General features: G+C 51.6%; 1 protein-coding gene and 1 non-coding gene across 3 annotated transcripts in view; both read right to left on the minus strand.

The window, feature by feature from the left end:
- Csf1r (colony stimulating factor 1 receptor) overlaps positions 1–12,579 on the minus strand; it is a 28,439-nt gene extending 15,860 nt beyond the window's left edge. The window contains exons 1-7 of one of the 2 annotated variants that reach the window (XM_047555082.1): positions 12,305–12,579; positions 7,980–8,237; positions 7,291–7,575; positions 6,053–6,189; positions 5,235–5,394; positions 2,666–2,852; positions 125–240 (exon numbers count right to left, since the gene is read on the minus strand). In XM_047555082.1, the coding sequence (XP_047411038.1) occupies positions 125–240; positions 2,666–2,852; positions 5,235–5,394; positions 6,053–6,189; positions 7,291–7,575; positions 7,980–8,237; positions 12,305–12,353 (1,192 nt within the window). In that variant the 5' untranslated portion in view covers positions 12,354–12,579. Of the gene's footprint in view, positions 1–124; positions 241–2,665; positions 2,853–5,234; positions 5,395–6,052; positions 6,190–7,290; positions 7,576–7,979; positions 8,241–12,304 lie in introns of both variants that reach the window. The other variant, XM_047555081.1, reaches the window with a different exon arrangement.
- On the minus strand, positions 1,199–1,303 carry LOC124987710 (U6 spliceosomal RNA). Its single transcript, XR_007109234.1, has one exon. It is a non-coding gene; the product is annotated as a U6 spliceosomal RNA (small nuclear RNA).
- Positions 12,580–12,903: the final 324 nt, after the last annotated feature.

Consider the following 12,903-nt stretch of genomic DNA (forward strand, 5'->3'; position numbering starts at 1 on the left):
GAGATCAGCCCCAGACCTGCTCTCCTGGCCACCCTGCACTGAGTCTGCCCTTCCTGATCCTTCTCACACACCCCCACCCCCCAGCAGCCCAGGAAGCAACACCTCAATCTTGCCCATCACTCACATCGCAAGGTGAGTTCAAAGGTCAGTGCACTCCAGCCTCCTGCGTTCCGGGCCAGGAAGGAGTAGCGGCCAGCCTCTGCGGGCTTCAGGCGTGGCAGGGAGAGGCTGGAGGTGTACCTGCAGGAGAGGGGCAGGAGTCCATGAGGCCAGGACAGTGGGCTCAGGCAACGTTCTTAAAGAGTTTTGTTTTCTTTTTGTCAAAGTGTCCAGAGCACAAAGTCTGGCTGAAAAAGGCACTTGAGCAGGGTGCCATTCAGAAAACCAGATAGGGGAAAACCAGTCACGCTATTTCCTTTACTGATCTTCTCATTAAAAAAAAAAAAAAATTTTTTTTGAGGTTTAGTAGAGGTGATGTCTGCAGGTGCTGGGAGTCACGTCCCAGGCCCCTGCTTTTACCACTGTGTCTGGACTAATTTTCACATGCACGGCAATCCTTGCTGAACATCCCTAAAGTGACAGTCCTGCCAAGAGTGACTGTGGGCAGGACAAGAGGCAGGATGTAGGGCTCTTGTTCTGAGCTGGTTTGCTACTGACTGGGGGTCAAGTCCTGGCGCTGGCGTTTCTTGGCTGTGTGATACTTTTGGCCTGAAGATTAAAGTGACTTGTATTTGGGGTGCTGGACCCAGATGGCACTCATTTAGACACTGCATTTAGTGGTACCCTTTATTATAGAAAAATCTGGAACCAAACACTAATGACAAAAGTCATCCTAGCCTGATTCCAGGTAATTTTTTGTGTTATTTTCTTGATCTCTATTTTATAATTTGTCTATAATGAATGCATTTTTTAGGTAATAAATACATTTGTTCAAAATAAATAACAGTAGGCCTGGGGGTGTAGCTCAGTGGTAGAGTGCCTGCCTAGCAAGTGCAAGGTCTGGGGTTTGATCCCCAGGACCAGAAGAAAAATAACAATACTACAAAAATTTTGAAAACTATATCATATTACCAATTCTTGCTTGGAACATGTCTGTAGTCACAACTAGACTAAAATCCATGATATTCAAAAGGCATTCTCATTCTGCCAGAACTTTGTCATGAGGAACCTTCTACACAAGTCAGTGTTTGGGTTTTTTTTTGACATGGAACACTTCATGAATTTTCATGTCATCCTTGGGCAGGGGCCTTGCTGTTCTCTGTATCATTCCACTTTTCATATACTGGCCATGGAAGTGAGCCCACAAGTCAGTTCTTGAGGTAACTAACATCTACCTCTTCAGCTGGAAAGAACTTTTTTGAGTGACTTAAAAGCATCATTATAAACACACCCTCACAAGAGCTAAAATTCGGTGGTTGTTTTATGTGCCGCCTTGTCTGACCTGTATCGAATGATCCCAAACCACTGAGTCTTAGGTGATCTCATGGTTTCTTTTCATAATGTCCCTGTTGCTTATAAGGAAACTCAAAATCTACCCATGGACCAATCTCAGACTAGAGTTTTACAGACTCCAGCTCCAGAACTTCTGCTTTAGGCCAGAGAGATAGAAAACCAGGTCAGAAGGACCAGAGAGGAACTGAGAGGAGGAAGATGAAGACAAGGGGAATCTTGTTGCTTCTGCCAATTGACAAGCAAAGTTCTAGGAGTCAGTGAGTTTGGGACTTCAGGGAATAGAATGAGCTCCCCAGAATTTTGAAGGTGGAAGGTAGCTAAGAGATTATCTGACCTAGGGATGGCAGATGGTTTTCTCTTATGCACCAACTGTGCTGGAAACCGTGCCTGGGGACTGTGTCCAGGACTCTGAGGCTGCATCTAAACTCTGCAGGAATGAGTAGTAGAAAAAGTTCAGGGGCATCTGTCATGAATGTGAGAGGGAAGTGTGGCAAGCATACCACATATTGACTGCCCTTGATCAAGCTGCACTATCTCATCCTGATAGAACAAGTAAGAAACTTATTTTAATACCCAGCACTGGTATCCACTTGGGGAGGTAGCTTTCTTGTTTAGAATCAACTTGGCTAGGCCTTTTTGGATGGGAAGGAAAGAACCTGACATAGGCTAAGGAGACAGGAAAAGAGATGTCTAAGATGCTGGACATGTGGAGAGCACAGAATTCTGGGAGTGGAAACATGGCAGAAAAGAAGACAAGGAGTGAGAGTATGCTCAGAAGTGAGTTCCGAGCCTGTGGAGAAGGGCAGCCAGGGAGAAATTCTTGTGTGTGTGTGTGTGTGTGTGTGTGTGTGTGTGTGTGTACCACAGGCCCTTTCAAGAACTTCTAATGCATCTGTAATTGTATGACACTGAGTCCCTCTCACCCTAAATCTGTGTGTGGTAGAGACTGTGCATTCAACATTGGAATGTGTCTTTGGGTGACAATCATAGGGGTGCAGGTTGTTTTCTACATCTGCATTGGCCGTGGAAGAGGAGAAGGAACACTGCCTAATACTGAAGTTCCATAGTCAGGGAAATTGAACCAAAGAAAGAGAAGGGGACTCTCTCAAGGTCACACAGCAAGGTTGGGATGTGACCCAAGCATGCTGATTCCTAGCTAAAGCATCCTCTATCTGGCTGAGGGACTATGCAAGCAAGAACTGACATGTGGTACCTGTAGGTGTCCTTGTTGGTAACAAAATTGAGCTTGGGACGGTAGTCAAAGAAGGGTCCCAAATATGTCCAGTTGAAACCTTGTAGGCCAGGATAGGCCTCTACCTTGACTTTGAGGTCAAGGTTCTCACCCACAGTCACCTCCTGGATGAGTTTCTGCTCAGAGGTCAAATTCAAATAGGCACTCTCTGGAAAGCAGAACACATAGATCTGGTGTTAATGGGAGGATGCCCTGGCTCATTTGTTCATTCAGTCATTCACTCCTTCATCCAAACCCTGAACACCTACTATGTGCTGGGCTCACAGTGTCTACCCCATCCAAGACTTCTCTCTGACATCTTCTGACCATCCATTCATCTGTCCATCCCATCCCAACCAACCATCCATCCATCCATCCATCCATCCTTCCATCCATCTATCCATCCTTCATCCACCCATCCAAACTCCCACCACTTCCCACTATCTCCATTATCACCCTAGTCAAACCACCATCACCTCTGACTCGGACCACCGAGGTAGCCTCTTAACTCATTACATTGGTTCAAACCTTGTCTCCCTACAGACCATCCTCAACAAAGCACCAAAACATGGTGGGAGAACTAAATGATCATATTTCTAAAAAATATGTTAAATCTTGTCATATCCAAATCCAATCATGTCCCTCTCTACTTGAACCTTCCAACCACTCACCATCTCTTTTAAAAGAAAAAGCCCAAGTCCTTACATTGGCCCACAGGGTCCCAGGAATCTGCCACCTCTCCGCTTTACCTCTCTGACTCCACCTTTTATCCACTTCCCCTCGCTCACTCCACCCTGACCAATTTATTCCTCCAACATGGCAAGCACAGTCTGTCCCCCTGCCTGGAATTCTCTTCTCCAGAATTTCTGTTTTCCTCCTTTGCCAACTTTGAGTCTTTGCTCAGATGTCAGCTTGCCAGAGACAACTTCTGTGTTAAACTGCAAATGCGGCTCAACTATTGTGTTTTTAAAATTCCGCTCATTGCTTTTCTTCTCCCATCTAGAACACAAGCTGCATGTGGACAAACATTTTCTTGTTTCACTTGCAGCTATATCTTTGGCATCCAGAGCAATGTCTGGTGGACAGCGTAAAGGAACCGAAGCAGTTATTGAATGATGACTGTATGCCTGTGCTAGAAAACAGATGGAATTAGATGCCATAACTGGGGGGACAATTCTACATGCTTTTGCCCTTCTTCCCCTGTAAAGTTCCCAGCACAGAATGGGGCTACAGCAAGGCCCATATTCCATGCAAGTCTAGCGCATTGCATGGGCTCCAGAGTAATGATTCATACTTCCTCCCCCCGCCACCAACCACTGACAAAAAATTCATGGCCATGGTCAGATCAAGATGACTCAGCCTGTTCCCACCCCAAAGAACTCCTGCTTTGCTTTGGGGTTCCCAGTTCAGTGACTACCACTGTCCCCCCGAGCCCATTACTGGGGCAGAGTGGGGGAGGTTGTCCTCTCCTGCATCCATTCACCTCGGGAGCCAGCAGCTCTTTCTGATAATCTCTTCTACGTCCTTCTGGATAAGGTGGTCTAGTACCCTAGGCTGCTGGCACCCCTAGCCTGAAACTCTGCAGCCACTGCCCTGACTGTCCCCAGCCTCCACCCTCCATTCCACCCACCCAGCACCAGACTGTACCTACCCAGATAACTTCCCCTTGAGCACACTTAGCATGTACTGTGTGCCAGCATATTTTTTAGAAATATGATCATTTAGTTCTCCCACCATGTCTGTGAAGTTGTTATCATTACAGTCCCCATTTTGCATCTAGGGAAACTGATGCACAGAGAAGTCAAGCAACCTGCTGCTGGTTGGTAGAGTCAGGTCAGAATGCTGTCCAGAAGTGTGTGCTCCTGACCAACACAAGAGTGTCCCCTCTGCAATCTGAGCCCCTCACTGTCCCCTTTAAACCCAGAAGTGACTCTCAACAGGGTAAGATGCAACTCATTCACCTATTACCTGACTTCTGCTCCTGCCTCCACTCCCCTGTGGCCACCGTTCCACCACTCCTCAGTCCTGCTGTTGCCACCTTCTCTCCCTCGGTGTCTTAAGTATTCCATGCTCTCTTTGCTCTTCGAATATGCTGTTCTCTCTACCAGAAGGGCTGTACCCTTCCTCCCTTATCCCTTGGTCCATCAACCCACTTCATTCCTCTGGTCCCAGCTTGGCAGCCATTTTCTCCAACCTGAGTCAGAGGAACCCTTGGGTACCCCAAGTTTCCTGCATGATCACACCAGGGGATCACTGTCTATTCCTGTGTCCCAGGCTTGGAGGAATGAAGGAATGGGCGGGTAAATAGATTCAGTTCGGTAGGGAGGTACTGGGCTCCAATCCCCAAACCAGAAAGTATGGTGCTAACTCCAAATATGGCAGGAGCTCCAAGGAGAAAGAGCGGGCCCCGGGGGGAGGATCTGAGACAGCAGATATAGCTGCCCAGCCAGGCTCAGGATAAAGGCAGTGACCTCTCTGCCATTAGCCTTTTCCTTCTCAAAACCTGCTGCCCCTCCCCCAGGATTCCCCCCCCCCCCCCCCCGATGCTCACCTACCACCCGGAAAATCATGGAAGCAGAGTGGGTGCCCTGGGCATTGGTGGCCACACAGGAGTAGTTGCCAGCGTGTTGGAAGGCTACATCATCCAGGTTGAGGGTCAGGACTTTGTGGTAATGGTTATCACGGAAGTCAGATTGTTGAGCGATTTTGAGCTGTAGCCAGAAGGAATGGGAATGATATACTGAGGTTACTAAGGGATTAGAAAGTTCTGAGTTCAAATCCTCAGCCTTTAAGAGTGCTATTTGCATGTCCTTGGCAAGGGACCAAACCCTAAGTCTCAGTTTCTTCATCTATAAAATGGGACTAATACCAACCCCAGTTCCTAGAGCTATAGTAAGTGGTGAAGGAGATTTGCATGCAGAGGGCTTAGGGCTGTGCCTGGCCCACTGTATGCAGTGGGGAAGGGAAGGGGGCTGTTAAAAGCAGCCTCCTGTCATTTCCTCCTGGGAATACTCCTTCCATCTCCCTCTCTCACAGAATCTGAAATAGCCTTTCTATCCCTGGGCTTTGAAGGTAGCCTAGGAATGTCTTGCTAGTGAGCTCATATCTGACTCTGCAGCAAAGGTCTTGGGTCAAGGGATTAGCAAGGGACCAGAGTACATCCTCCCCTGACAGCAGCAAGAGCCTGAGTCCTGGTTCTGGATCAGCTACACATGGTAAGATCTTGGTGAGTCCCCTCCTTCTCTGGGCCTGGACTGTGTCCTCAGCCCAGAGAGCTAGTTTGGGGTGAGGCTGGAGGCTCTGCCCTGAAGGGCTGGATGTGCTGAAAGGATGGGCAGACTTCCCCTCACAAACCCCCCAGGGGCTGACCTTGGTGTCTCCATGTTTGAGGAAGATGTCAAAGTCCACGTCGACGTTGCTGGATGAGCATACAATCTGGGCAGCCTCCCCTCGAATCCGCACCAGTTCTGCAGGCTCCAGTGTCAAGGTTGGGGGCCCTGGGAGGACTGAACCAGAGACAAGACCCCTGAATACCGAGGGCCAAGCTGTCACCCTGCTCCATGCTATGGACCAGGTTACTGGCCAAGTTCCCCACCATTCTTCTGTCCTGAACCCTAGAAGGCAGTCTCTATGCCTCAGTTTCTCCCAAAGCAAGTCCTGTCTCCCAAAGAGACCTTGGGAAGTCCCCTCTGTCCATCACCACTGTCCACCACCCATCCCAGTTCCACTACCATTGCATGCTCCGGACCTTTGCAACAACTCTCTTAAAGGCCTCCCTGCCACCCCACTGCCCCTCTATAGCTGAGGATCCTCCAGGCAGCCAAAGTGACCTCTGAAAAACAAACCAAATGGTGCTTCTCTCCTGAGTAAACGTTCAGTGGCTTCCCATCACTCTGAGAATAAAAGCCAATGTGCATCACACACCCTGACCTGTGTCCCTGCACCATGGCCACCGGGGCCTTCTTCTTCCCGAGGACCTGGCACTCACCACTCCCTCCTGGAATCCTGTCCCTCCCCTGTGGTGAAGGGTGGCTGTTCTCATCCTTCAGATCCCTGTTTGGTTAGGACCTTCCTCCAGAGGCCTCCCAGGACCAGCGTAGAGAAATTAGGCTCTCCTCTATGCCTGCCCCTACCTGCCCAGGTGCTTCTCTTGGTTTGTCGTTGATCACAATTTCTATCTACTGTCTCTCTAGACTGACTCTCCAGGGCAATGTCCCGTCCATGCAGGGGGCATCCCTGCAGCCAGCACAGCGCCTGGCACCCATCAGGCACGGAATCAATTCTTGTGCTGGTGACTGTGGTTGAAAGTTGCTCTGGGCCAGTTTCCCAAGGTCCAGAGACACTCAGGATGCAGGGAGAACGCCTTCTCTACGAGGCTCCTCCACCCACCATGCTCTCTCCGAGCTGCCTATTTGGTGTTTGTCTAGCAACTCACGGTGGGAGATGATCCTGGCCTTTGTTAGTTACTCGTAGTGGTTCTAATCCCACCCAAGACACCTTGCCCCCATGGATGACTGTGGACCGACAGGAAGGAAGAAGTGGCAGAAGGGAGAAGTCTGTTACCTACCCGCCCTCTACGCCTGGCCAGCCCCTCCCGCCCCACTCACCTTTCTGCACATTGAGCCGGATGCCAGTTGTCGTCACCATTTTGCCATCCACCAAGGCACCGCACTGGTAGTCCCAGCCATCAATGAACCTGGCCTTGTGAATGGTGAAGCCGTACCAGGGTGAGAAGGAGTAGTTGGTTTGGCGTGAGACTGGCCGGCCACGCACACGCATCAGTGAGACACCCGCCTTCAGTGTGGGATCGGTGAGCAGGCAGGGCAGTAAGGCATCCTGACCCTCGGACACTGTCACCTCCTCTGCCAACAGGTTCCAGGGCCGGACAGGGTCTGGGATAGAGGGGGACGTAGGTTACAACTATCCTCTCTCCCTGGACATTGGTGACAGAGAGGTTCAGAAGGCTGACTAGTTGCCTGAGGTTACACCATAGCAGGGTCATGATGCTTCAGAGTGGGCTTCTGGAGTCAGATGCACTGGGTACTTGATGCTGTGTGACTGGGGCAAATGACTCCATTCCTCTGAGCCTCTGAAAAATGGGCATAAACATTGAGCCTACCTCACTGGGTAATTGTGAGGACCATAATAAATCAGAGACATGCCACAGGTCCTTGTTCACAGTCAGCATCAGTAACATGCCGAGTTGGTTTATTCCGAACATTAATGGGGCAGACCTCCTGGTCATTACCATGAGGCCTGCTGGGCCGGCTTCTTGAAGAGGACTCAGAGTGCTCACCTTTGACGAAGAGGTGGATAGTGGCACTGCCCCCCAGGGCGTCTCCAGGCTCAGTGCAGCGATAGGTCCCCGTGTTTTTGAAGGTGGCATTGTTTGTGGTCAGGATGCTGCTGGGGGCATTGGGGTCCAGGTTCCAGTAGGGGGAGATGGGGCCGTCCCATTCCACACTGCCATTGCCCACACACCGCAGGGTCACCGTTGTTCCGGGTTCCACCACCAGCTCAGGGCCGCTGGGCTCAATTACTGGGACCCCCTGACCTGCTGGGGGTTGCGGATAGAAGTGAGGCCTGTGAGCACACCTGGGGCCATCCCCCAACTCTAAGATTGGTGGTCCTTTGGCAGGTTCAGTGCTGAGCTGGGGTTACCTTCAACAAGTCTGTGCCCCTCTGGCCATTCACTCAGCTCCCAAACCCAATCCTACCTAGGAATAGACTGACATTTTAGTGTCCAGGAGGCCTGTCCTCTGAGAAAGGAGGCTAGCCGATGGCTTGGCTTCTGTCCCACCATGTCCCCAGCCTCTCGCTCAATCTTCCCCATGTGATGGCAACATTTGTGTCCCCAGAGTGAACTCCTTCACCCTTCACAAAGCGGCCACATCTCCAGTGCTGAGCCGAGGGCCCCGCTCAAGGCAGGGCTTAAAGAAGCAAATGAAGAAATAAAGTAGTGGAATGTTCACGGTCAAGTCCTCTGACTTAATTCACACAGGAAAGGAGGAAAGGGAAGCAGACTCTCTCGGTCCAGCAGTGAGAGAGGTTCTGGGTCTCCTGCTGGACTCATTCCCAACACCGCACATCTAGTTTGTAGCACAGTGGGAGGGCTCAGAAGCGCCAGGCCTCAGTTTCCCCACTTATAAGATGGGGGTCAATAATCTTACCTACTCAGTGGCATGTTAGGTGGTTTAAATGTGTGCAAGTCTTGGTATATCACCTGTCTCCATAAATACTCAGCACGCTTAGTCACTATGTCTGTGACGTAGACCAGGCCAGCTCCCGCCTCCCCGCACTGCTGTGTTTACTAGGGAACCAATCTCTTTTAAGGAAAATTTTCTTGAAGGAGAAAAGAGAACTTGAAACTCCTATCAAGCCTTCGGGGAAGAAGGCCCGTTGCCTCTGCAGTGTCAGCATTTTTCCAGGGCCTAAAATAGGGGTGAAGGAGGGAAGTGAGAGCTGATTCACAACCTGCAAGGGACTGCCAGGCGTCCTGGTCTGCGTGGGCGGAAACACATGGCTGGCGTCCCACTGGCCCGGGCTTCCGCTCAGCCTGCAGCCCTTCTACCAGGGATGTTCTCACTTCTGCTTCCTGGCCACTGCCCCCGCTCCAGGCAGCGAGACCCCAGGAGAGGCAGGGCCATCTGTTGGGCTTCAGGACAACCTGGGCTGTGAGGCTGGCTCTGCCACTGTCCCCTGGCCAGTCCAACCTTCCAGTTGTAGCCCTTTCTGCTTCTAGTGATGGGCCTAGTGACAAGCCAGCGGGGGGGTCTCAGGGCTTCAGAGGAGTTCAGGGTTCTTCCCTGCTCTCTTACTAATACTCCTTACATGGGTGTCCCCCCTTGAAGAGCCCCAGTTGGAAAGGTATCCTCTCTCAAATGATTTCAGGATGGTTTAATTTATGTTCTGATTCCAAGTCTGTCAGAAATGCACAGTCTCCCTACCTGAGCAGCTGCTTCTACTTTTTTGGTGGGGGTTAGGGGGGCAACTCAGGGGCACGCGACCACTGAGCCATATTCTCCAGTCCTATTTTGTATTTTATTTAGAGACAGAATCTCATTGAATTGCTTAGTGCCTCACTGTTGCTGAGGCTGGCTTCGAACTCACGATCCTCCTGCCTCAGCCTCCTAAACTGCTGGGATTACAGGCATGCGCCATTGAGTCTGGTCCCCTGTCTGAGTTTCTAATCAGCAAAAAGGATTGAGTAAACTGTGCATACTGCCAAGACCGATGGACAGTTAGGGTTGTGGCTGCCAGCAAGAAGGACAAATGTCATTTCTTGCAGCTTTGTGGAAATCTCAGCAGAGCCAGCACTGCCCTGTCACCTACTCCCTGACCCTCCAGGACCCCAGCCTGGGCTTTGTTGCAGTAAACAGCATGCAGAGTGAGTTCTCACCTGCGCAGTTTCAGAACCTGCTTCTCCCCTTGCCTGTTGGGGAGGTTGCTTTCCTTGAGAGATTCAGGTGCTCTTCTGTCTGCTGGGAACAATCCCAGGTTCCACCCCAGAGCTCTGCTGAGGAGGAGATGACAGGCAGCTGCCAGCTCCCTCACTCCCCGCAGTGCTCCTGCCTGGGCTGCTGCTTCAATTGCTACATTTCCAAGGTTCCTTCTGGGCCGGATACTCTGCTATTTAAAGGTGTCAGCCTCTCAAGGCTGTGGTGGGAACCTGCCCTCATCCTGGGTTCTGTGACTTGGATTGTGCTCTTCTCTGCCCCTGTCTCTTCTCACAGGCGCTTACTTCTCCCTTCCCCTCCCGGCCTATTCCTCTGGCCCTGTATTGGTCTTCTGGAAATGTGGTCAGGGAAAGGCGTCCGTCTTGTTTTGTCCTGTCCTGTTGTCCCGGATATTCACGCAGGACAGGGCTGACACCCTGGGCTTCCGCCCCCAACTTCCCCTTGCTGGCTTGGCTGGCGGGAAGGACAGTCTGCTCAGCGCACCCCGCCCCCACAAAACCCCATCACTCCGGGCTGAGGGGTTTCTTGAATACCGACCAAGGTCTCTCTTGCACCCGTCCGTTCTTCCCCTTTCTAGTCTCAGCTCCCAAATTGTCCCCACGTCCCAAACCTTGCCACCTGCTTCCACTTGCCTGACAGATGCCGCCACCGTCCACTCCCAGGAGGCACTGTAGTCACTCCTCCTACACCCTGAGCCCAGCCCCTCCTCACCTGACGGGGAGCAGCGAGCCGCTCCCCATCGCTAGGTCCTCCTACACCACCCCAATCCCACAGCAGCCCCCACGACACCGCTTACCACTAGTTTCCAGCCCCTTGTCCCCCATCTTCTTTCCCTTACGGCTGGACATTAGACACAGCACACCACCCCTAAACACACACACACACACACTCTGCCCCACAGTTGGATCCCTGGGATGAGGACAAGGCAGTGAAATCAAATTCATGGAACTTTCTGGAGTAAGAGGAATAGCCTCTATGTTAATTGACACAGCAGGTACGTAAAGCGTGTATTTGACACGCTGCACTGAATTGTACATTTAAAAATCTGTGCTTTCTAATGCATATAAGTTGTATCCCAATTAAAAAAAAAAAAAAAGAACAAGCATGCTAGCCATTGAGATTGGCTGAGCCAGCAAAAGGCCCTGGGCGTGCCATCTCCTCAACAGGGAAGAGACACCACCTCCCCAGAGACCCCTGTGGGGAGCCAGAGTGAGGTTGCCCTTCCTCCCCAAGCCCTACTGTCCCCAAGACCCCTCTAAATAAGCAGGCAATACAATAGGAAACATGCTTGTTGGGCCAATTGTGACCCAAATGTGCTTACTGGGCCAATAAGTCCAGCACTCCAGCCCCGACACACTAGTTAGGCATCGTCCTTGATGGAAATTCTCAACAGCTGCTGCTGCCTGGAGGTTGGAGGTGGGTGGGGTCCCCAGCGGCTTTCCCTCCTGAGACCCGGCAGCCTATGTCTGAGAGGATTCTGACTGGGGAGACCCTCATTGGTCTTCCTCAGGTCCCCTGCCAGCCCCATACCTCTCTCTCACCAAATCCCCCATTCTTGAGCCCTGGGCCAGAGAAGCCATCCTCTTGTCTCTCCTGCTTAGCCCTAACCCAAGCCCACTGCCCCTTTGGGCCCTTCTGAGTTGAGTCCTGCCTGGAACCATGGAGTCCTGGGCTGTCAGAGCAAGCAGAACCATCGGAGGCTCTCTAGGACCTCTCTGCTCAGTGCAGGGCTGGTCAGCAGCCTGGACATCTCCTAAGAGCTTGTCAGAAAAGCAAAATAGTAGGTCTTGTCTGAGACCTACAGAGTCAGAGTCTGCCTTGTAACAAGATCCTCAGGCAATTTCCCCTACACACAGGAAAGTTCCGAAAGCACTGCACTAATCTAGCCCAGCACCACACCGGCACCTGCCACCGAGGCAACGAAGCCCTGAGAGTATCAGGGTCTTGCTCAAGACACTTGGTGTGTTGATGGCCTCAGCTGGGACAGATCCCAACCAGGCTGGTTCTGCCCAACACACTCTTTTCCCCTCTACTGTTTTTCCAATGTAATCCAGTGCTGGGGAGATGGAAGGAGAGAGTGGGGACACCCAGGGACCGGGCTCCCAGAGCCCTTTCACAGGCAGTCTCTGTCATACCCCCATCAAGCCCCCAGTTCTGTTCTTACCATGCCAAGCTGTGGTCGCCAACAAGACCAGCAGAGTCCCTGGGCCCATGGCCTCCAGGGAACGGTGGCAGGCTGAGGCAGGACTGGAGAACAGCAGGGCACCAGGCTTCCACTCCCAGCTCTGCAGGGATGGGGACCTCTGGGCATACGCTCCTCTCCACTGCGCTGGCTGTTTGTCTTGTTTTCCTCTTCCTCCTCCTTGGGCTGATCCTCTTCTTCCCCTTTTAGCTAGGCAAGGCAACCACAGAGTTTGGAAATCTCGGGTCTCTAAAAGAAAACAAGCTGTGACCCCCACGGGGAGGGAGTAGAGTCTGGAGCAGGGCCAGACTGATTCTGGGGGGAGCTGGCTAAATTTGGGGACCCTCTGAAGCCACCTCCAAAGAGCCCCTGGAAAGACAATGCCTAAGAGCAAAGCACGAATGGGGGGGGGTTCTCCTGAGCAATCGGGGGCCACTGTTTGAGCCAAAAGAGAAGTTGGGTTGGTCTGGGAGAGCCTGATAATAATGACATGAGGCTTCCACGCACACTTACCAACCTTGACGTTCACACTCACTGTCTCCTTTGGTTCTCACAAAACTTTATGTGGCAATATGAAATTG

This window comes from Sciurus carolinensis, chromosome 6, assembly GCF_902686445.1.
Source record: "Sciurus carolinensis chromosome 6, mSciCar1.2, whole genome shotgun sequence".
Classification (NCBI taxonomy): domain Eukaryota; kingdom Metazoa; phylum Chordata; class Mammalia; order Rodentia; family Sciuridae; genus Sciurus; species Sciurus carolinensis.